Raw genomic sequence first — 23,958 nt, 5'->3', positions numbered from 1 at the left:
TGACGCCATCCCAGGGGTGGGGAGGTCGGGGGCTGGCACCCCTTTGCTGACGCAGCTCCACATGCAGCGGGAGGGTCTTCATGCCACAGAGACCGATGCAGACGCACACACAGAGGCAGGCGTGGGAGGGTCATTCAGCCACCGCCCACGCCACCCGCCCCCACTGTGGGCCCTGGCCCTGGCCTTCAGCCTCCGGCCAGGCCTTCTGTCCCCATCCCAGGCCCTAGGGAACAGGCTGGATTGGAGAGTGGATTAGTATGCTTCGGATGTCTGCTGACACTGGCCTGGCAAGGAGGTGGGCCCTAAGCACTCCTGACTCGGGGCTGCAGCCCAGGCGGGCAGCTGGAGCATCAGAGCTGTGTTGATGAGAGACACAGCAGGGCTTGCTAAGGCATAATTAAACATCTTCTCCAGGTTCCTAATTTACGGCCCAGCTAGACGGAGTCTATATTTCCAAGTTTCCTATTGCTCTGCCTGGGTGATTATATTTCTTGCTCAGGACGTGAGGACTGGGCCTGGGCCTGTGGGCGGTTCCCGGTGGTGCTCCGAATGTAGCTGTGATAGGCAGGGCAGGAGCAAGGTGGGGAAAAGCTGATTTACTTTACATGAAAATAAAAAAGAGGATAAGATGTTCTCGGTGGCTCCTTTGAGGGAAGAAGGAAAGCTGTGGACATCTGTGACAGAGTGTTAGAATAGCACTCTGGAGTCACCAGCCAGCTTCAAGTCCTGCCTCAAAGGCCTATAACTGTGATATTGGAGAAGTTTCTTGGCTTCTCTAAGGATCAGTTTTCCCACCTGTAAAATGGGAATAATAGCATGAGTGTCTGCTTCCTAGGTTGCGGCCAGGTTAGAATGGATGAATACATGTCACACATTTGGTGCTGGGCCTGACACCTAGGAAGTGTCCAGTAAATGTCCTGGCAGGGTAGGATCACTCTTCCCATAAACATTTTCCTTTAAGGTTGTGTTATTGATTTTATAAGAAAAAAACCCTTCAGGTCCAAAGGGGACAGAATATATGAATGTGCACTGCTCCCCTCCGTCCAGTATGAATGAAATAACTAGTTGAGAGGAAAGTCACGGTTTCTCTGATTCCAGCCACAGATAATGCCCCTAGCCCAGACTGGCCACCTGGGAAAGGTGTGCTAGGTGCGAGGAGGATGGAAAGAAAGGGACTGTGGTGGGGGACAGCTGTGCTGCCACAGGAAGTGAAAGGTGTGGTTGTGACGTGCCGTCAGAACACGGAGCTGGGACTCGCCTGTGTGTTCCTAAGCGCTACACCTGCCCTCACGCATCAGTGCGGTCCCCACCCATGTACACACCAGACTGGTGGCTGCACAGGACTAGAAAGCCCTTGTGGGCAGACAGGAGATGGACAGAGCTCACAGCATGAAGACAACACAGCATGACGGGCACATACAGACACTGTTGTGTTTGGTGGGGATGAGTCACGGCCCAAACCCCTAGGGCTGGGGTCCCAGGCTGAAGTCAGCACTCCTATAGGAACAGAGTCTTTGCTGCTGGAGCAGCCTCCCACCCCACAGCCAGTGTTCTGGAAATTCAGATTTGAGGACCCTGGGTGCATTCTACGGGCAGGGAAATTTAGGTGAAGGCCAGCTGTCTTTGGTCAAGAGGCCTGAATAAGCACTTCTGAACTGAGCACAGATGGCACTTTCTGGTGTTGGTGGTGGGATAAGGCATGCCTCACTGAAAAAATGAGGCCACAGCAGGACAGACGAAAGGGATTACAGGCCAGGGGTGGGGTGGGGGTGGGGGGGGTTGAGGGGTAATGGAGAAGTGACACTCACCGGTGGCCCAGGCCTGCCGTCCAAACCTGAAGCTCCCTGGACAAAGGGAACAGTTTGACCAAAAGAAGGGGAAGGGAGGAATGGGAGGGAGAAAAAGGGACCAGGGAGGGAAGAGGTGAGTGAAGCAGTGACTCTGGACAGACATAAATGCTGGTAATTAAACAAAATGGGAGAAATAAGCTTGGGAGGACAGGTAATGTATTCACATGAAAACCAACAAAAACATGGAGACACTGAGTGCAGTGTGGCCAACTGCTGAGCAAGCTGGGTGGAGATCAGTGCAGGTGGCCGTTCAATCCTCTGTGCCCCCTGCTCCCCTCTCTCCTTTCATCCTCTCTCAGAAACCTCTCTTCCAAGGGATTGCAGTGTTCCCGGGAAAGAGATATAGAAAGTAAATTCATGGAGAGGTGTCTGGAACCAGAGCTAGTGCATCCTTCCCGGAACCAGTCTTACTTGGGGAAGACATGCCTACATGGCAGGTGGGGCCCAGGTGAGGGTGGTCTTCCCAGCCTTTTTTGCATACCTGTTGAGGCGAGGCCACACTGGGGGACCCCAGGAGGCTCAGCATTGAATTACAGCATCCAGCTTTGAAATCTGGGTAGAGGCTGGCCTACTTCAACTTCAGCTAGGTGGGAGGACTTGGGGCCTTGAATGACAATACTAATGATGCCTGACATTTCTCTGGCATTTTACAGTTTGCAAAGCTTAACACAAACTCAGTCCATTCATATTATCTCAGACAAGGCCTCTTTTATAGAAAAAGCCTTTAGGGGCAGCTGACTGGGACAGAGGTCTAAGGCCATGTATCCCTTGGAATAAACTGTCTGGCAGGTGGGATGCTATTAAGACCCACTCACTATGCAGCATTAAGTGATCTATACAGTGGGAATTAGCGTTCTTGTTCCAATGCTGGGCTATGATGCTGCCCCTACAACCCACCTAGGAGAACAGGGGTACAATTATCTGATGATGCCAATAAGACAAAGCAGGGAGAGAGCAACTGGGACACTCTAGGCCAATAAGGACTGAATTCTTGAAATCTGCTTCCAACTGAGCCTCAGAAACGAGCCTAGGCCTCAGGATTTTAAAGGTGGGGGAATACCCCCAGGTAAGGGAGGGCAGGGAGCTGCTTCCTCCTGGGGGAAGGGTGTTGGGTAGCAGGATCCTACAGGGCCTCGCTTCTCAGTCTTAGGACCACGTAATTCTGGGACCAATCTTGCTTATGGCCTAGAGAGCTGTGGTTCTCAAACCCAGCTACAATGTCAGAATCTCCTGGGGTGATGTTAAATAATACAGATGCCTGGGCCCTACCCCAGCCGAATTCAAACAGAATATAGCATACTTGGAAAGCTCCAGGGGATTCCAATGTGCAGCCAGCACTGAGAACCACTTCTGTAGGGCAAATAAGAGGAACGCAATAGGATGTGCCTGGAAACACAGGCTGCTGCTCTATGAAGTAAAACACTGAGGGGAAGCCTAAAAACAGAACTTTAGCTAAACATCCATATACTTTGTGCAGCGTTAATACTGAGTTATCTTGAGAGGCGCAGAGGGCATGAACTGGAGTTTTTGGGGCCATACGTGGGCCACTGACGTATTTTGTATGGGTTGCAGTATTGCAGATAATTTTGATTTAATATTAGAAAATGAGGAGATATCCCATCAAATGCCAGATGTGTAGCTTCCTTAGAAAAGTTAGAATATGCAGAAATCCTGGACCCTCATTCCCCCAAAGCAACAGTCAGCTGAACCGAGTAGGGCTGTTACCACAGTCCCCACCACTCCTTATTGTCCCTCTGACGTCCACGTTAGTTGCCCTTTATGAACACTGCTTGCTCTGTTGTTTTCTTAAGCTAGCCAAAGCACTTCTCTGTACCCATGTCTCTATCAAAAGTTGAAAAATCAAAGATAGACTGGGTACTTTTTCTTTCGTCTGGCGCTTTCTTTGTTTATATTACCTGTATAGTCTTCATTTCAACCCCTGACTGAATTCCCCAATGTTCACTAGGGTTATTGGAGCCATGAAGGTGAACAAGGAGAGGTTTGTGGTTGAGTGGGGGTGGGCAGGAAGGCGCTTTAACAGTAAAGAGTACTTAGTCATTTTGGACACAGCTTAAGACATGGGAAAGTGTCTGCTAAAGTCATCAGTTTACTGTAGTCTGTCAAGCGAATCCGCTCCTTAAATATTCCCACATTTGATGCACTAATGAGGTGTAATCATGCCTTTTGTTCTTGCTGTTTGGTTGCTGTGATTACATTAACCAGACCTTCAAACCCTGCCAAGCTGGGGCATCTGGGCTTCCCATCATTCCTCTGCTTTTTACAGCTTCCTGGGGGTGGGAACTGGCCTTGTGCCCAGCACAGAGGAAGCCTCAGTGGCTGGAAAGAGCCCTTTGCAAGGCTGTGGCCTCAGTGAAGGAGCAGCCTCTGGTGTAGCCAGGCCATCGACTTCATATGTGACAAGTGACTCACTTTTTTCTCTGGACCCACCAATAAAATGATTATAGGGAACCCTAAAGTCCCTTCCAGATCTTGAAAAACAAACAAGAAAAGAGTGCCAACCTCACTGGGGTGTGAGGGAGGTTGGAGCCCAGGGCTCCGGGATGGGTGGAGGGATGCGCTCACCTGGAGACAGGTGAGACAGTGATGAGACCATCAGTCACTGGAGCTTGGGGCAAAGGAATTCGCCCAGTCCAGGCCCGACATCCGGAGACGCAGACGCCTTCTGAGCAGCCCCCGCCCTGACCTGGGGCCTTTAGCTGAGATCAGAGACCTCAGGGAACCAAGACGTGAGTGGCCTTAGCCTGCTGGGACCGGAGGATCTGACTTTTTGCAAGCTTTTCTGCCGTGGCCAGTGCTTAAGAGCAGAGAGCAGGGGCTCTCTTGGGGTCTGCCTGGGAAAGTAGGAGAGACATGAATACTCTACTGTCCCAGTGCTCCCAAGTCCTCTAAGCTTGGCCCCAATAAGGGCAGATTTTTACTGCCTCAGACAAGCACAAGTAGGGCCTAAGGCTGTTCTTGGGCCCCTTCTGGCTCCCAGCTGGGTCCTCCTTGGGGTGGGGGGCTTTGTCGTATTCAGATTCACATTCCTCCAGAACCTAGGCCAGGGCCAGCCCAGAGGAGGCCCTCGGTAAGAGAGTTAGAGCCTACGGTCTTGTCCAGGTGGGAAAGCAGAACCCCATGGAGCTCTGGAATGCTCAGAACTCTAGAACCTCGAGTTTTCCAGTGGCCTTCTCCCAGGGCCCCGCCCAGCACCTCCTCAGGACCGCCCGGCCAGGCCCCTCACACCGGTTTGCCGGGTCCACGATACTTACGGGTAATCCCAGAGGGCCTCGGTCTCCTTTTTCTCCCTGGACGCCCTTCTCTCCTTTTGCTCCATCTAGCCCTGCTTCCCCCTGAAGGAAAGGGAGATGGGCGAGATCACAGAAGGGCATGGCCCAGACGACTCATTCTTGCATTCTGGGGTCCTGCAGATGGGGATGGGTGGTGGGGAGGGATGGTAGATAGAGGAGGGAGGAGGTAGAGGTGGCTGACCCCGGGGTGGCAGGCCGGGGACTCCAAGAGTTGCTGAATTCTTAGCCTGGCTCTGCCTCAGTTACAGCCAGTTACTACAGAGTATCTCTGTGGTAACTCTGAGGTCCCCAAAGGGAAAAGGGATGGCAGGAGTAGAGACAAACCCATAGGTCAGTTGCAGGTCAGGCTTTGGCATAGATGACCATTTGCATAGCAGAAAAACTGGGACCCTGCAGATACTGGATGGCGAATGCCTGAAATGCCACCACTGGAGCTCTGAGGCTCCCACACTAACCAGGAGAGGAAACTGCCTAATAGTCCCCTGGAGAATGCCAGTGTAGGAGACAAGGGCTGTTGTCATGCCAGCAGCCTCCAGCCCCTCTTATCCATTTGAAATGCTGGGGGTGGGAGCTGGGAGAGTCCCAGGCCAGAGTCCAGTGGGCTTGGTCCTGGGAAGGGGTCCCTTGCTATGCCACCCTCTGTCTGCCACCTATACTTCAGGGTGAGTGAAGGGTCTGGGGCAGGTTACATGGAAAACGGATTTCATCACTGGTTAAGAATCTAACCTGTCACTCTGTAGGGTTGATTGATGGATGGGAAAATTCTGAATCCAAAGCCTGTCCAGTGTCAATGATGGATGTTAACGGGACCACAGGACTTTATTCTGTCCTAATGGTACCCCACTGGCTGAAGTGTCACATGATTTAGGGAAGGGGTCAGCTGGGTCCCCTGTCTCTGAAGCATTTTCTCTCTTTTCTGCCTTCACTGACACAGCGCCTTCCCCCACCCGCTTCACCCAGCACCTGTCACGTGATCTCTTCTTACCTTTGGTCCAGGAACGCCTTGGAGCCCCTGCATTTGGAATCAAAACAAAGCACCTCTAGTTAAGTCAACTTCCTTGTCCACAAGTTGGACCACAAAAAAGCAAGGGCTTAGGGTACAGAGCCTGGCCTGGGGCCCCTGCCCCGGAGAGGTAGAAGGGAATGCTAAGGGGGGTCCAGCTTAGGACTTCCTGGGGTGGGGTCTGAGCCAGGCTTCCCCAGCCAGGGACTGAGAATCTCTCTGTGGCCCACACAGCTGACTCATGAGAGAAGATTCAGAGTCTCATGAAGGCAAAATTCAGAGGAAACACAGCAAAAATTAAATAATATGTGCAAAGTGCTTAGAGTAGCATCTGGCACATAGTAAGTTTCAATATACCTTGGCTACTGTCATTATTACTACTACTACTACTACTACTACTACTACTACTACTACTTGTACCAATGACAATGGGTGGCCCATCACCACGGGGACTCTAAACTCGGCAGAGGCAAGGACCAGCATCTGTTGGTTTAGGATGCTTGGGGACCCTCGAGGCCCAATGCATAGGGGTCCCTTTAAAGGTGCCTTATCATCTGTAACCATGGAAAGGCCAATCCAGTGGGGCTGCTTTTAAATGGGTCACTTTCTATTTTAATCCTGGTCTTCTTGCTGGCTGGTTAGCAGGAATAAAAGAGGGAGAGGAGCAGATGTCTGATGGCAAAGGGCAGAACCAAGTGACAGAATGACTCCTACTCCTGCAAGGAGGGACCAGACCCTGGGACCAGACCTTGGGGCTGCCATGCCAGTCAACTGCTTCTGGGAAGCCGGGCAATGCCCAGGCTCCTTGGTGTCACAGAGACGATGCCTGTTTAAGGTGGGAGGGAAGAGGAGCGGGGAGGGGCTTGTGGATGTGAAAATCCCACTGTGGAAGCAGGAGGTGATAGTGACCTAAGGTTGAGGTTAAGCCCAGTGACCGCCATGGGGAGGGGATGTTAGGGACCTAATCACAGTGGACTGAGACACAGACAAGCCCTCCAAACTTACCGGAGGTCCGGGAGGTCCCTCTGGCCCTGGTGGCCCAGGAACCTAGAAGCCAAAGGGAGACAGTTAGCCCACCCCGTTATACTCTAAGGGCTCCTGCCTTCTGCCATAGCCTGGGGTCCGGCTAGGGACTGCAAGGCCAAAGGACAGAACTACCAGCACACAGTCTCCCAAAGGCCCAGAACAGGTCAGAAACTCATAGCAACTCATTAGCCTGCACAGTGTTTTGAAAAAACAAACAAACATTGCCATGAAATATCCTCAAAATGTCTATTCTTCTGGATGTTTCTGAAAAACCAGAAAATCTGGCCACCTCAGGCTCTTGTTCTTGCATGGCTACAGTCGCCTGGAGCTCAATGAGAGCTTTCCCTTCCGGGTGGGGCTTGAGTTCTTCGGTTTACCTCAATCCTCACCACCCCCTATTATTTTTAACCCAGACTTCTTGCATTCATTTGTTGCATGCCTGGTCCTGGTTGGCATTTGGGTTTGAGACCTTTAGCTTAAAGGAAGAGAGACTGGTTGTCTGGAATGGGGGGAGACTGAGATGCTTCTGAAGAACATTCCTCAAGCTCCCCAGGTTTGTAACAGACAGGATGGGGACTGTGGGTCTCTGTTTCTCTTGAGGGCAGGTTAAAGTCAAAGAGATTCGGACTGGACAGAGAACACGAAGGAACACGGGGCGGTCTTCCTCTCTATGGAGGATGCTGTGCAGGGTAGATTCTGTCTCTGGTGAAGATGGACATCCATTTCTCCACAGTCAGCCACCCAAGAGGCAGGAAGGAGACCTGCCTGCTCTTTTCTGAACGGGTCTCCCCACCAGCTTCTGGACTCTCCTTGGGCACCTCACCTTCCCAGGGACAGAATCCCCTGGAGTGTGGGCAGCATGGGGACCCTCTGCCAGGTGACTATAAAGGGAGCCTCTGCACTGGGCAGAGAGGGAATCCCTGCTGTCGCTTGGACATGTGGACTTTTTAACCCCATAACACTATTGTCTCCTTGCAGGGAACTCAATCTTTGGAAACCCTACCTTCTTAAAAAAAAAAAGTTTACTGCTTTTTTTCTTATTATAAACAAGTAATTCATATATCTTGATTGGGGTAGAGGTTATATAAATCTATGCATGTATTAAAATTCATAGAACTGTCAAAAAGTCAATTTTACCGTATAATCATTTTACTATATGATAATTTAAAAAATAAAAAACATTTAAAGGAATACAAATTTATTAACATATTAGTAAATTAAAGAGAACTGAAAGAAGAAAAAAGAATAAATATCTCAGAGTAATGCTAATATTTTGCTTTATTTCCTTCTACTACTCTTTTTTGATGCATAAAATGTATTTGAATGTATGTCTATACTTATGATGATATCACATATATATATAAAATTTGGTTCTCTTCTCTTTTTCACTTAACACAAAACCCATTTTTCCATTTTTTGTATGTTCTCCACAAGCCTCGTTTCAATGTTGATGTGTTATTCATTGACTGGAATAAAAATGAGTTCCTACCTAGCCAGGGCTTGGAGCAAGGCTTAGCATAAGGAAAGCTCTCCAGCATGGGGACTATTATTACCATTAGTATTTTGTGGTAAGTTACTTAATCATTTCCTTCTTGTTAGAAATGCAGCCTGTTCCCAATTTTTAGTTTAAATACATCTGGAAGGAACATTTTTGCATATTATGCTTTTCCTGAATTTCAGAGCATTTCTTTAGGAGCCTATCCAAATAAATAACATACATGTTATATAATCAGGTCTGTGTTACTAAATGCAGATGGGGCTTGGTGACACTGAAGGGTGACCGAGGGTTTGGTGGTCTCTCTCTGCGGTAGTGTCTGGGTGGCCCAGGCCCTTCCACCAAATGGCCTCTCCCTCATATACCCTTGACCACTGTTGCTCTCCTGGCTCTTACCCTGAGCCTGATTCCCTCCCCTGTTATGAGAAGCTGGCTTCCATCTTGACTACCTCTCACTCCACTGTTCTCCCCTTTTCCCTTAACCACCACACTTCTTAAAAGAATAATGCCTGTCTCTGGAAACCCCACCTCTGGAGCTTCTAGGTAAACTCCTACAGGGTCTTCAAGACCCTGCTCCAATGACCCATCTTCTGGGGTGCTTGCCCGACTCCCTGAGCTGCTGCCATTCTAGTGTCCACGACTGGGGACTGTTTGCTGCACAGGGATGGTCTTGTTTTCCTGTCTCCAGGCTCTAGCACTGGAATGGAACATGGCAGGTGCTGTGTGAATACCGCTGAGGGACTTGATGAATGGGAAGACCGTGGAGCAGACCTGTGGGTCCTTGCTGACCCCTGAGGTGCTCAGGAAATGTTCAGCTTCCTGTGCCAGGCAGTTGTGAGTTTCTTTCTAGAGCACGGAAGTGATGTGCACACTGGAGAGACAGTGGTGTGACAAGGTCCCTGTCAAATAATCCCTGTGACACAAGCCGCAGAGCAGGCACAACCTACCTCCACTCCTGGGTCACCCTTCTCCCCGGGTTCTCCTTTCTCTCCCTGTGGGCACAAAACAACATGGCGTGGATGCCAGCATTTGGGTGATCTTGGGACAGACACCCTCAAATCTGTGACAAAACTGACCGATATTAGACTAGGCCTAGATATCAGCAAGGACCACCTGGGAGGCTGCAGAGGTAGCATTGCCTGAAGGATGAAGGCCAGGGCACTGGACTTGTGATCACTGACTTCCTGAATCTGAGGTTCTAGCACGTGGGAGAGGCTGATATTCTGTATGGATCCTGCAGGGCAGAGGCTCTAGGATGGATCTGGGACTTGTTTCTAACCAGTAGAATATAGCCTATTGGCAAAGATGATGGGATGTCGCTCTTGTGATTATGTTACAAGCTTACGTTACAAAGTATACATGTTATACAAATGATAGGTTAAGACTGTGTTACAAGTATGTTACACACACACACACACACACTCACACACCTGTCTTGCTAGGATGCACTGAGAGACGCCTGCTGGCCTTGGTCTTGAAGAAGCAAGCTGCTATAATATGATCTGCCTACTATGGGGAAGGCCGAGTGGCCGGGAACTGTAGGTGGCCTCTAGGAGCTGAGGGACTCATTGCTACTATAGAAGGAACTGGAAATTATGCCAGTAGCAGCGAGCTTGGAAGAGGACCCCAGCTCTAGATGGGGCTGCAGCTGGATGGCACCCTGACTGGGCAGAGGCCCTAGCTGACCCATGGAAGCTGTGCCATAATACGTGTGTGTTGTTTTAAGCCATTGAATTTGTGGTGACTTGTTACGCAGCTACAGAAAGTGAATACGGCTCTAGAAGCGGAGCCAAGGCCATGGGGGTGGGGGGTGGTTGATGAGGGTACCTCACCACATCGGAAGCATTCCCTCCAGTTTGGAGGGGACATGTCAGGAGGCTACCAGCTGCCTGCTTGTCCCAGCTGAATGGGGCAGCCACAGTCAGTGGCCTTCAAGGTATCCTGCACTGGGTCAGAGGTGGGACTGGTTGACCTCTGAGGTTCTTTCCACTTCTAAGAGGAGAATTCTGAGTCCAAGATTCTAGCACCTTGGAACTATGCTGGCCCCTGGAGATGGAGGCCACCACGCTGTGAGCGGAGGGTGCTGGAACCCCTGTTGACACCCAACTGCCCCTCAGGGAGTAGCTGCTCATCCAGAGGACGCTCCCATCCCCAGGCTGGGCAGGCAGGCTGGCGGTCAGTGCAGCTCATCACAGCACCAGGCACCCGCCAGGCAGGTGACCTCAGTGAGGGCACCCCGCTTGCTTGCCCTCATCAGCAGAGGCCTGCTGACCACCCTGATGCTCGGCCCCCTCGCCTTACCGTGAATCCTGGGAGCCCGATTGGGCCAGGCAATCCGGTCACTCCAGGTCTCCCTTGGTCACCTGGTTCTCCTTTCTCCCCAGTTGGGCCATCTAGACCCTACAGATCGAAAAAGATCTCTGTTAGTCAAGGGCAAGGTCATTACACTGAAGTCTGGGACCTGCTGTGGCATGCATGTGGGGCCACCTTCTTCCAAGGGCAGGTATTTAGGGTGCTGCCTGGAAACCATGAAGCCCAGAGAAGGCTCCCAAGTCAAGCTAGAGGCCTAGCTGGCCTGGGCTAAGGTCCCTTGTTTGTACCTCTCCTGGGTCTAGGGCTGTCCCTATACTCTCCTGGATATAGGTATGTTGTCCCAAGAGGCAGTTTTACACTCCCAACAACTCAGCGAGGTATCCAGGGAAGGCATTATCGCCCCCATTTTAATTTTATTCTTTTTTGTTAAGTCAAATTTATCAATTTTTTTCCTTAATGAATTATGCATTTGGTGTTGTAGCTAAGAAATCTCTTTTTTTGTTTCCCCCTCCCTTGACCACGCGGCTTGTGGGATCTCAGCTCCCTGACCAGGGATTGAACCTGGGCCATGGCAGTGGAAGTCTGAAATCCTAACCACTAGGCCACCAGGGAACTTCCAATCATCCCCATTTTAGAGATGAGAAAACCGAGGCTCTGTCAGGCTCAGTGACTTTCCCGCAGACACAGATAAGAAATGACAGAACAAGACCCAGGTCTCTTGAGGCGGGAAACTGGCCTTTATAAAGTAAAGCTTGAAGGGAAAACGGGTGAGCGCCCTGTCCCCAGCTCCCGACTCTGGTTTCCAGCTGCAGCTGTCACAGCACACAGCCACATCATGCTGGGTGGGCCCCAGCACTCACCGGTGGGCCTGGCTGCCCCATCTCCCCTTTCTCCCCCTTCTCTCCTGGGTTCCCCGGAAGGCCATCTTCTCCCTTCAGTCCTGCAGGCCCAGCCTTTCCTGGGGGACCTTGGGGACCAGGAGGGCCCACATCTCCTGGTTTGCCTCGAGGTCCCTCGAGAAAAGGTCAACAACATGTATTAGATACACTGATGGAGAAACGAGGGGCAAGAACAAGAAAGACTGGCGGGGGGAGGGGGAGGCTACAGCGGACTCGGCTCTTTGGCGCTTGACTGGACCAGCCAGACAGCCCGTCCAGCTCCCGGTGGGAATCTGAGGGGCCGCAGCCCATCCCCGCGTGGGTCGGCCTGGCTCCTCCTGGGGCCAGCAGTGGGGCTCGGCTGGGCTTCCAGAGGCGGGCCTCCCCTCCCCACTCCCTTCCCCACAAGGCTCCCTTCCAGAGCCTTCTGTACCCTCACCTACCAGGGCAAAGATTATCTTCAGAGGTTTGTCTGGGAGCATCCTTACCTTTTCCCCATCGTGTCCGGGAGGGCCGGGCAGTCCAATCTCCCCCTGTAGCCAGAACAACTAAAGGTCACTCTCAGACCAGAGAAGAACAATAACTGTTATTTATACAGCACTTCCTATGTCAGGTATCCTCAGCACTCACACAGAAGGTATGTACTTTCACTGACTCTGTTTTGGAGGTGAGGACCCCAGTGCAGAGTTGTGAGCCCAAGGCCTGGAGTTAGTGAAGACTGGATCCCAGTCCACATTTTAGCCACAACCTTGCACCTCTGACAGGCGCTCCACGGGAGGGGTGCTTGCCTCCGTGTTCTCCCTCCCCCCAAACTCAGCCTTCCAGTCCTGGCCCCCACATGGGGAGCTCCCTTCACTTCACATCAACCCGAGTCCCTTCTTTAACTCAGGGAGGGAGATAAAGGAGGTGTGGCCTCTTCTTTGAGGCCAGGTAAACAACCAGCCTGCATCACCAAGGCAAGCCAAGAGGAAAGAGCAGTGAATTCCTCCTGATAGATCAGGGAAGGCTTCAGGGAGGAGGTGGCCTTCAAGTTGGGCTTGGAATACGAAGACTTTGAAAGGTAGGGAAAACCGGAAGGGACTTCAGAGCAGAGGACCTCATGAGCAGAGGACAGAGGGGCAAATGTGTTGGCCTTCTGGGAAAAATCACAGGGGTCGGGGGCAGAGGATAAAAGGGAGCAAAGGCAGGAATCGAGGGAGGGGTGAGATTGGGGAGGGCTCAAGCGCCACGTGCCCTGGTGGCGGGTTGGGTCCCTGCTGTGGCTCTGGCTGGGGCGGGGGCTCGTCTAGACCCGGCCCCACCACATCAGAGGGGTCTGTGAATTACAGGAGCCCGAGACAGACAGCGAGGGAAGAAAGGCAGAGCTGAGGATGGGGGGAGTGAAGCGGCGGTGATGTCGGTGGGCAGGTGGTGGCTTGGAGCTTTGGGGAGAATTGAAGGCTGGAGTGAGGTGGTGGCTCTGGGAACATGAGAAGGACACAGATGAGGGGCAGCCATAGGGTCCCGCGCTCAGAGACACACGCAGGGCTTCTGCAGGGTTTGCACCCGCCTTGTCAAGACAGTGTTACCTTCTGGCCTGGGATCCCTGGAGCTCCGGGTGGGCCAATCTGCCCAGGAAGACCAGGGGGCCCCTAGGAAAGGAAAGAAAGACATGTGGGAGAACTTTCCAACTGAGGAGGGGTGGCCTGTCTCCAGAGAAGTGTATGTGGAGGCTGGTTTATAGAGACTGGTCATTTCTAAACATTTCATCAGGGGCAGGAACACTTTTGTTTGCAAAGGAAATATGGAGACCCCACAGTGTAAGGCAGATAAGCACTGAGTGTGTCTGGATTAAAGTGGGGGACAGGGACCCTAGGGCCACGCTTATCAGCCTCTCCCTCCCTGTCCGTCTACACCCTGGGGGCTCCTTGGGCTCCATGAAGATAAATCTGACCTTCCCCGACAGTGACTTAAAAATGTCTCCAGGAAGCAACCCAAATGTCCATCAACAGCTGAACATCTGGCACATTCATACAACGGAATACTACGCAGCAGTGAAAAAAGAACCGAGCACTGCACAGGCCATGCCATGGAAGGAAGAAACCCTGATACATTATGCAGAGCAAAAGAAGCCAGATGTAGACACCTACATACTGTGTGATTCCATTCATAAGAAACTCTAGAACTAAAGACAAATCTAAGGTATGGTGAGAGGAAGCAGATCAGTGGTGGCTCAGGGTCGGGCACAAGTGTGGGACTGACTCCTGAGATGCATGAAGGAACTTTCTGAAGTGATTGGGGTGGTGGGTACATGAGTATATATATTTGTCAAAACTCAGCAAATTCTACACCTAAAATGGGTGCATCTTATTGTATGGAAATGGTTAATTCAAGGTTGATTTTTAAAATTAAAAAAAAAGTTTCAGAAAGTTTTGCTTCAAAGAGCTATTTCAAATAATCTATTTTAATGTTTCCAAATGAAGTTCACTGATTCCAGAATCATGTGGTTAATACCAATTTCTGGGATTGGGGCACTGTAAGACTGGTGCTGAATTCTGGCTTTGCATCATCCCTAAGTGTGTTCTGTGGCACACATGGCCACTAAAAATATTAAATGACATAAAATGTGAGTTAGTTTGAGAACGTTGTGATCTCCCCTCTCTTCTCTGCCTTGGAAGTTAAACCTGGTGGTAATCATTTTAGCTACAAATATTTACTGAAAGCCTGGCACTGGTAGGCACACGTGCAAAATCCAGGCTTGGAATTCACTGGTTTTCCAGATGCAGAGAATGAAATTGATTTCTAGGAAAGAGGGAAAGGTAGAGGGTCGCTACTGATTTTTTCAGGATAATGCACTTTATTCATTAGCAAAAGATTGGGTAAAAGGAGAACATAAAAACATCCTCCTCTATACCACTATTTCCTTGACACAGCTGCAGTGAGAACCAGTATTTGTCCTGTGACAGGAGTGCACCACTGGGTCAGTGAAGAGCTACTCCAGACGACAGCCATGACCCTGCTCAGGCTCAGGTCAGCCCCTGCCCCAGCACTGCAGGGTCAACCCTAACCTTCTGGAGGCGAGACCTCCAGTCCTGGCTTCCAGGCTGCCCTCCACCAGCCCTCAGCCCAGTGCCCGGGGAAATCAGGAAGGAGGACTCACCATCAAGGCCAGCGTCCGGATCTCCTAAAAACCAACACCATGCGATCAGTTGAAGAGCAAATAAGAGCCACATGGAGGGTCCCCTCGGCCCAGTCCTGGAAACGTGGGCGCTGGGCCCCTTGAAGGAGCACAGTAGAGGTAGACCCTCTTGGGGGGCCTGTGCCTTCCAGCCCCACCCCACCCTCACCTCTCCCCTCCCAGAGGCTTGTAGTCACTGGACAGGGAGCACCCCACGAGCACCAGATGCTATCCTACAACAGATTCCTACATGCCCTAAAATGGACTGCAAATTTTCTCTTTACAAGAGAGGGAGGGAAGCAGCATCTCCTGTTCCTTCTGTTTGTTTGTTTTTTTTAATTTTTTTTAATTTTTATTTATTTTTTATTTTTTGCTTTATAACAAATTTAATCAGTTATACATATACATATGTTCCCATTTTGGCCTCGCAGCATGGGGGATCTTAGGTCCCTGACCAGGGGTCGAATGCATGCCCCCTGCAGTGGAAGGGCGGAGTCTTAACCACCGGACTGTCAGGGAAGTCCCTCCCATTCTTTCTAATCATTCACTGGGACCCTTCCTTGATCTTTCCTCTTCTCCTAGAACCCAGATTTAAGGCTCTGATGTACCTCCCTTTAAACAGACAGACACAATAGAACAAAACACGGCACCACTGGAAAAATAAATTAGAGGGACAACTCTTGGCATTAAAAAAAATAACTGTACAGCTTGTAAATGGATTCACATAGGTACAAAGATTCCTTTAAAGGAGCGGTTCTCAATCTGGGGTGATTTTGTCTCCCTAGAGATATCTGGCAACATGCAGAGGCATATTTTGGTTGTCATAGCTGGGAGTGGGGAGGCATCTATTGGCATCTAGTGGGTAGAGACCAGGCACGCTGTTGAACATCCTCCAGCATACGGGACAGGCTTCCCCACAACCAACATTACCCAGCCCCAAACGTCAGCGGCGCCCAGGTTGATAAGCCCCGCTTTTAAACGAGGGTACCTTATGAACCTGAAATATGATTACATTGACACAAAGGTAGATGTGTTCCAGGAAGACAGATTCTACCATGTGAAGGGGGAGGGTGTGTGCTGGAGAAATGGGGTCCTAGAACCCCAAGTGGGCCAGCACCCCGCAGGCACCAGGATGCCCCAGTTATGGCTCTCAGTGACCCAGAGCCAGGATACCTGGCCAGCTGGGCCCAGACCCAAAGCCAGGCCATCTGGATTTCAAATGAGGGGGCCGTGTGCATGGGGGCTGCATGGGGGAGGCCGAAGGAGAGAAGGCAAGGGGATGAATCCCCGGAAGCTCTGTCCAGCGGCCTGGCCTCAGGGACATGAGTCAGGGTGTTGGAACGCTCAGCTCTGTCATCACACAGCCCGGAGGCCCATGAGCACCTCCAAATCTCTCGTCTCTGGGTAGGCCCCGCTCACCTGGAGAGCCTCGTTGATGTTTCCATTGTAGTCCACCATCTCTCCTTTCCCGGGTTCGCCCTTGGAGCCCTACGAGACAAAGGAGACCTGCACCCAGGGCCTGGGCCAGCGGGGACCTCAGGACAAGCTCTCTACCATCACTGGCTGCACAGGGGATGCAGAGCAGCTGGGGCGGCTACTGGGGGCTCCAAACACTCTCAGAGGATGCCCAGGGGCTCCAGAACCAAAGAGAAGACTCCGTGTGAGAACCCTGGACTAGACAGACCTGGGGGAGACTGAGCGCAATCGTGGCTGCAATGTCAGACCTCCTATCTGGGGCCAGAATGCTCTTCCCTGTCCCCCCCCGCCAAGGCCCCGGGGACAAGCCACTTCACCCTGTGACCCCAGGGAGGTGAGATGTGGTGCTATGACTCTGGGTGAGAGATGCACGTACCTTGGGGCCAGCGGGTCCCTGTTCTCCAGCTGCTCCAGGCTGCCCCTGTTGCACGACAAAATTGGAGTGAAATGGGCACAAAGTCGGGTACACAGAATCTGGTGTCCCCAGATGGGCCGTGTGTTAGGGAACTCAGAGGGGGCCAGGAGGCTCAGCTTAGCTCAGGCTGAGAGGCGCAGGGCTCCCTGTGCATCCCGTGCAGGCTCCACCCCTTGGGAAGCACCTCCACCGGCCAGCAAGCCCCTCTCCCTCCCAGCTCCCTCCAGCTTCTTGCTGGAAGATCTTCTTTCTGTCCCATGTTAGTTGTTGGTGATTGCACCCATGTCCGTCTGGCCACCTCCCCCCGGTCTCCTAAGTAAGCCACCTCCTCAGAAGCAGGGACCAGACCCTCTGCACCTCTTTATTTCTATCCTGCTCAAGGAGCAAGGGCTCAGAAAGTTTTTGCCAATTGCCTGGGTGGTTGACAATTGCCATGGACAGCCCAGGCAGTTCCTGTCTGCTGGTGAAAGACCCAAACTGTGGGAGGAAACACGGGGGCCAGGGCGAGGCATTAGAACACCCAGCCTCCTGGAGCAGGTCGGGATGGGGGGATTTGTTCCTGTTGGAAACAGGGCAGAACTGTGGGGAATAAATGAAATGTGGTGTAAATTGTGAAAAGCAAACCATAGTTCCAATTGCTCTGGGATAACGTGAACACTGAACACATTTCAGAAAATCAAGACAGAAAGTAAAAATAAAGGGAAAACAAACCCTTTAATAGAACTCATCTGCTGCCGACCCTGCTGTTGGCCAGCTCGTGGAGCCTCGCCTCCAGGTAACCTGCCCTGCACCTCCCCAAGCCCACAGCCTTTCAGTCACGGGGCACCTGTGAAGGACACAGCAGCACCAGGCTGACCCATCCACAGGGAGTAGCTGGAGGGAAGTGGGGCCCCGTCTTTACCAGTGGTGTGGGAGCTAGCAGAAGCAGGGGCTCCGGGTCAGCCCCAGCCCCAGTGTCCCATCCCTGGGCCTGCCTTTGCCTGGCTGCCGTCTCAGTGGAAGTCCTCCAAAGCCCGAGGCGACCAGGAGAGATGGTAGGCACGAGTCACGGCCGTCAGCCCTGTGCCTGGAGGCCCAGCGGCAGGACGGCCAAGACTCTCTCTCTCTCTCTGAACTCCCAAGCTGACCCTCATCCTGCAGCTCTTAGATCTGGGGGCTCCTGTACCTTGTCTCCTTGCCGTCCTGGGGTGCCCGCCTGGCCATCAGCTCCAGCTTCCCCCTGGGCAAGAGGAGAGAGATGGGTGAGGGCACACAGGGCAGCTGGGACTGCTGCTTCAGGGGCAAAAGACGGTCTTGATATTGATGTTCTAGTAAGTGTCTCTGGGTCTCTGTCTCTTTCCCTGCTGGCTTCTACTAACTCACCCCGTTCCACCTGTCTGACTCCTTCCCACCCTTGGGCCCCACCCAGGTCTCACCTCCTCCTAGCAGCCCTCCCTGACTACTCCCTTCCTCCCCTGGGCTCTGTGCTGCCAGGCCCTCCTCAGGTCTCGGTTAACACACGCGTGCCCAGTTCTGCCGAGGCCCCTAACTGTGGACTGCCACCAGCCTCCAGGGGCAGGAGGCAGGTCATTTTGGAGCCTGGAACTCTTACACACCTCATCAGGTCCTGCCTGGGGGACAGAGGGGAGCAGGAGGGGCCTGGGCACGTGGGGACGGGGTGCCCAGGAGGCCTAGGACAGGAGGAGCAGGGAGAGGTAGGAGGTGGCCCACTCCAAATACTTCGTTCATTCAAGAGTTTGCCTGGTCCTGGAAAGAGGACATGAGTCTGGGGACAGTCTTCTAGCTTTCCCTTCCTTTTGTCCTAGGATACAGGGACAAGAGTGACCAGATTTCCCCAACCCCAAATCGAGACCCAAGACGTGCCTGGTATTCATGCCCTTCAGGGTCAGCGGGACAGACTCAGCACCGGGCATGCCCTGGAGCCTGGGTGCTCGTACCAGGGAAGCTCTATTCTCAACACAGTCACGTGGGAACGTGGCACTGAGCCCGAGACCCTTCCTGCCACTTCATCTTGCCTGTCTGTGGGGTTCCCTGTGGCTCCCTACACTATATTCCTGTGAATTGTGGGTTTGCTTCTCCTGCTAGATGGTGGGCAAGCCAAGGGCAGGTTCTCGGCAGCTTCACAGCCCATAGCAGGCCCTTGATAAACATCGGTGGAATGAATGAGGGTATTGCCTCAAAGCATGCAGAGTAATTAATCCTTTCCTTATAAGCTAAGCAACAGACCCCCTTATTTCCCTGTGCTGTTAAAATAAACCGAGCAATGCAGGAGGCATCTGCTTTGCAGAACTCAAGTCTTACCACTGCAGCTCGCACCCTCTGCAAGGAAAGTGTGGGCAGCCCCATTTGTAGCTGTCCCACTGCTGCAACCTTACCTGCCCCCACTGTGCCACACCAGGTGGGCCCAGCTGATCCCTGACCTGCAGCTGATTTAGATCCTAAGCTAGGGGCCTTTCTGTTTGTCCTAAGACCTTGTAGCCATTGGTCCTTGACTCAGTTACATCATAGCCATTTGAATCAATGGGACCATCCATCTGCCCTAGAGATGCTTGGAAGCAGAAGCTTGGTCCAAATGACCTTTCTAGAATCCACTGGAAAAACCACACAGAACAGGAGAGAAGGCAAGGTGCCCAGGACACGGAGTTCCCCAAATGGACTAAGGATAAAGGCCAGAGGCAAACACCTGCCTTGAGCACTGATCCCAGGGAAAGACTCACCTTTGGCCCTGGGGGACCAGGCTCCCCTCTGCCCCCTCCAATGGAGTTGCCAGCATCACCTTTTTCTCCCTGGGGGTGGAAGGTAGAGTTACCATCACTAACTCTGGAAGAAGGTGGTTGATCCCTGTCTTTTCTCCCCTCACAATTCGAAGGAGTGAAGGCAGCAGACTGCCTCTCAGTCTATGCTGAATGTTGGGGGACATTAAGGGACTGTGGGCTCCAGGATGGCTGGGGACCAGAGGCCTTCAGAAACCTGGCTATGGGATTTGAGGAGAGAATGGAGCTGGTTACTGAAGGAGAATGGGTGTAGAGCTAGAACAAGACACCCATCAGGACCAAGATCTAGAGCAGTGTTTCTCAAAGTGTGTTCCCTGGAACACTCCTTCCGCAGGTTGGGAATATTCAAAACATGAAAAAAAGGGGTCTGGTGGCCAAACAATGTTGGAAAGGCAAAGTGAAATGAAGCTTCGCAGACTCTTTCACTGCAGGGTGCTAGGAGCCTCTTAGGCCAAGGTGCCCATGACTCTCTGAGGAGCCTGTTTTATTTATTTAAATTTCTACTGGAGTATAGTTGATTTACAATGTTGTGTTAGTTTCAGGTATACAGCAAAGTAAATCAGTTATACGTGTACATATGTCTAATCTTTTTTTAGATTCTTTTCCCATATAGGCCATTACAGAGTATTGAGTAGAGTTCTGAGGGACCTGTTTTATATAGCTTTCCCCAAACTTATTTGACCCAAGTCTTTTTTTTTTTTTTTAAGTGGAATATCTTACGGAGCTCACATATGGTGGTGCAAAGAAATCAGACCAGGTCATAGCTACTAAATTCTTTGAACTTGGGCAATTTTTTTTGGCCAATCAGGGCCTCCCATGTGGAACCCCATGCCTCTGTCCCCCAAAGCACAATCTGGCTGTGTTCCAGCTGCCTTCCCCCAATCTGGGAGGGACACCTCCAGTGCTGGGGCCCGTGTGAAAGTGCAGGGCTAGGAATGTGGGTGGGGATGGACACTGGGGCCTTCACACAGAACCCACCATTCAGAGCTGGTTGCTACTCACCTTCTGCCCTAGGAGGCCGAGTAGCCCAGGGGGCCCCGCAGCCCCCTTCTCACCCTGCGGAGGAAATGCAGACAGTTTGGGTTAGGAACTGTTTCTCCAGGATGTTGGCGAAGGCACCAGCCCTCCAGCGTCGGGCCTTGGCTTTCCTCTCTCGTCTCTCTGCCCCTGCATGGGCTCTTCTCGGAAGGACTCCACTTCCTGCTGGACCCCATCAGGGACCTGACTCCTTCCTTGGGACACTTCACACTGGTTTCGTTATCCTCCCAGTCCTGTGTGGGCGGGGCCCTCAGCACTTACGCAGGGAGAGGGGCCAGGAGCATTTAGTCACTTTCGGGGGTCTCCTGGGGACAGGCGACCAGTTCAGAAGGCCAGTATTGGGAAAGGCTTTTTTAAGCCGCTTGGCTCTTTTTTATGTTTGTAATGTCTAGCAATTAGATACCCCTGGTCTCTATTGAGAGCTTTCCGTCGACCTCCTCCCTACCTCTAGGGAGGACAAAAACCATCGAACCAGAACTTCTCCTTTGGAGGAATATTTTGAGAAGTTTGCCTCCTATTATGGGTTGAATTGTGTCCCAAGAAAATTCATATGTTGAAGTCCTAACTCCAAGTATCTCAGAATGTGACCTTATTTGGAAATTGGGCCATTGGAGATGTAATTAGCTAAGTTATGAGGTGGGCCCCTCATCCAATATGATTGGTGTCCTTATAAAAAGGGGAAATTTGGACACAGACATGCATATCAGGAGAACACCATGTGAAGATGAAGGCAGAGATTGGGGTGATGCTTCTACAAGCCAAGGTACATCAAGAATGCCAGCAAACTACCATAAACTAAAAGAGAAGCACGGAACAGATTTTTCTTCACGCCCCGCAGAAGGAACTAACCCTGTCGACACCTTGATCTCAGACTTCGGACCTCAGAACTGTGGGACAATAAATTTCTGTAGTAGAAGCCACACAGTTTGTGGTCCTGTGTGAGGGCAGCCCTAGTAAACGAGTACCCCTCCCTAACTAGCTTCTTCCTGAAGAACACTTTTTCTCCCTTATGGCACAAGTCCCTGAGCCCTGCTCTCATTGCAGTAAGGAAGGGGCTCTGAGACTGTGGACGACCCCTCACTGCAGCAGTGACACAGCCAGGTCCAGCACCCAGGTCTGCCTTCTATGCCACAAAGACTTCACTTTGATTCAGAGCGTCCAGTTTCAAGAAGGCCCCTGCCTGGTCAGCATGAGAAGCCCCACTCTCCATAGCCTGAAGGCTGGTGGTTCTCATAGGTAATAATATAAATTGAGGACCCTGGGGTTGTAATGTGCTCACATCTCAATGAACTTTTCAGCTGGAGCCACAAAAGTTGCCACACCAAATCTTTAGCTGTCTTCCCCTTGCGACCTGCCCTTGGGTAGAAGCTGAATGACAAAATGGCCTGAAGCAGGCTAAGGGAGGAGAGGAGGGGCAGATAAGGGCCCAGGTGATGAGAGGGATGTGAATCCTGAGGCCCCAGCTGTCCCTGTTGTGCCTGGGCTGTGCCTTTGCCTTTAGCTGGGGCACCCCCTGAAACAGGCCAGGTCTAAGGGAAAGGGTGCGGTCCTGCACTACAGAGGTCCTGGGGGATGGGGGTTGGGGGAGGGAAAGCTTCCCTTCCTTCTAGGCTTTCCTCCTGGTACCCAACAGCTTTCAAGGAGAAAGGCTGTGCTCTTGAGTGTGAATTTCCTGAAGCTTTGCCAGGCCATCGAGGCACTCCCTTTTTCCTGGAGACACATGCACCCACCGTACACCGCAAGCAGCACACCAGCCATAGGGGTGGGGCAGGCAGTGGGGGACTGGCAGAGGCCAGGATGAAGGGAGCACACACTCAAGGACACAGTATCCTACCCTCTGCCCCGTCTTTCCCAGCAAACCTGGGGGCCCCGGCTTCCCTGTTGCTCCTGGGTCTCCCTTTGGGGTAAGAAGAGAAAGTCACTGATAAGAGGATGGGGTAGGGGTGGTGAGGGGTACGATGGGCAGTAATCATAGACCAGTGTTTCCAGAATACTTGCCTCATAAGACGCTCCTCTTAAAAAAAGAATGCCCTGGTCAGAAAGTTTGAAAATGCTGCACAAGACCCTGCATTTTTTTTTTTTTAAGAGTTTCCCAATGTATATTTAGTATAGTAAAGGCTCTGAGAAGGCCTGCGGTAAAGACACCTGCGTAATAGTTTTAACCCCGCATTTCTCAAATGGATTTGACCATGGAACCTTTTTCTCATGTTACATCTCTTATTGTCCTGGATGAGAGAGACAGGGCCCTGTGGGTGCAGGGGACAACAGTCACCACTGGAGCTGGTGTGAATGCAACCCAGGCCAGGATCCAGGGGAGGGGGGAGGCATCTGCAGAGCATTCCTGAGGAGCAAGCCCCTCCCGGCAGGCTCTCCTCTGCTCAGTCAGGTCCCCAGCCCCAGGCTAGCCTCGGGGGGTCCAGGAGCGAAACAACAGCAGCCCCTCCCACCTCCACCCCACGCCTGATGCTCGGTGCAGCCCAGAACGTGTTGCCTCTGTATCAGTACCTTGGCTCCTGGGATCCCAGGCTCACCCTGTGTGGGAAAAAAACAAGACTCAGGTAAAGAAACGAGAGAGCGAGAGTGAGTGAACGCAGAAGCAGAGGAGGGAAGGCCTCTGAGGGCAGGGGAAGCGTCTGGCCAGCGCAGGGCTTCCCGCTGCCCAGGACTCGGGCCCCTCCTGGACTGTCCCTTATTCTTCCCCCAGGTGAGAGGGGTGGCAGGTGTGAGGCAGCCCAGGAGGAGGGAGAGGAAGGAAGGGGCATTTGCTTCTGACACGGTGTCCCTGTAAGTGACCTGCTGGGAGAGCCACATCGAGCATTTGTGCTTCCGGGGTGTCCCCTCCCATCTGCTCTTTTTTTTTTTTTTTTTTTTTTTGTGGTACGCGGGCCTCTCACTGTTGTGGCCTCTCCCGTTGCAGAGCACAGGCTCCGGACGCGCAGGCTCAGCGGCCATGGCTCACGGGCCCAGCCGCTCCGCGGCATGTGGGATCTTCCCGGACCGGGACACGAACCCGTGTCCCCTGCATCGGCAGGCGGACTCTCAACCACTGCGCCACCAGGGAAGCCCCCATCTGCTGAATTTTGGAGTGTAAAGGAAAGTGCTAGGTTCCTTTCACATTGGCAGGCTGGCAAGACCTTTAGTTGAGGCTGGTAAACCTTTGCCACTTACTTGCAAGGCTTAGTTAAACATCTGTTGTTCAATCTGTGCATCTGGCATAAATGT

At 52.1% G+C, this 23,958-nt stretch overlaps 1 protein-coding gene across 1 annotated transcript in view; it reads right to left on the bottom strand.

Annotated features, from left to right (window-relative positions):
- The window catches only part of COL13A1 (collagen type XIII alpha 1 chain), a gene marked incomplete at both ends in the record, with an annotated part of 141,670 nt that overhangs the window by 7,886 nt on the left and 109,826 nt on the right, over nucleotides 1-23,958 (bottom strand). The window contains 15 exon segments of the mRNA XM_079705576.1: nucleotides 5,123-5,203; nucleotides 6,147-6,173; nucleotides 7,170-7,211; nucleotides 9,633-9,677; nucleotides 10,987-11,085; nucleotides 11,859-12,011; nucleotides 12,365-12,409; nucleotides 13,445-13,507; nucleotides 15,016-15,039; nucleotides 16,453-16,521; nucleotides 16,886-16,930; nucleotides 18,090-18,143; nucleotides 19,642-19,710; nucleotides 20,701-20,754; nucleotides 23,242-23,268. Coding sequence (XP_079561702.1) covers nucleotides 5,123-5,203; nucleotides 6,147-6,173; nucleotides 7,170-7,211; nucleotides 9,633-9,677; nucleotides 10,987-11,085; nucleotides 11,859-12,011; nucleotides 12,365-12,409; nucleotides 13,445-13,507; nucleotides 15,016-15,039; nucleotides 16,453-16,521; nucleotides 16,886-16,930; nucleotides 18,090-18,143; nucleotides 19,642-19,710; nucleotides 20,701-20,754; nucleotides 23,242-23,268 — 897 coding nt within the window.

This window comes from Hyperoodon ampullatus, assembly GCF_949752795.1.
Source record: "Hyperoodon ampullatus genome assembly, chromosome: 1".
Taxonomy (NCBI): Eukaryota; Metazoa; Chordata; class Mammalia; order Artiodactyla; family Ziphiidae; genus Hyperoodon; species Hyperoodon ampullatus.
This window is presented reverse-complemented; position numbering and strand designations above follow the sequence as displayed.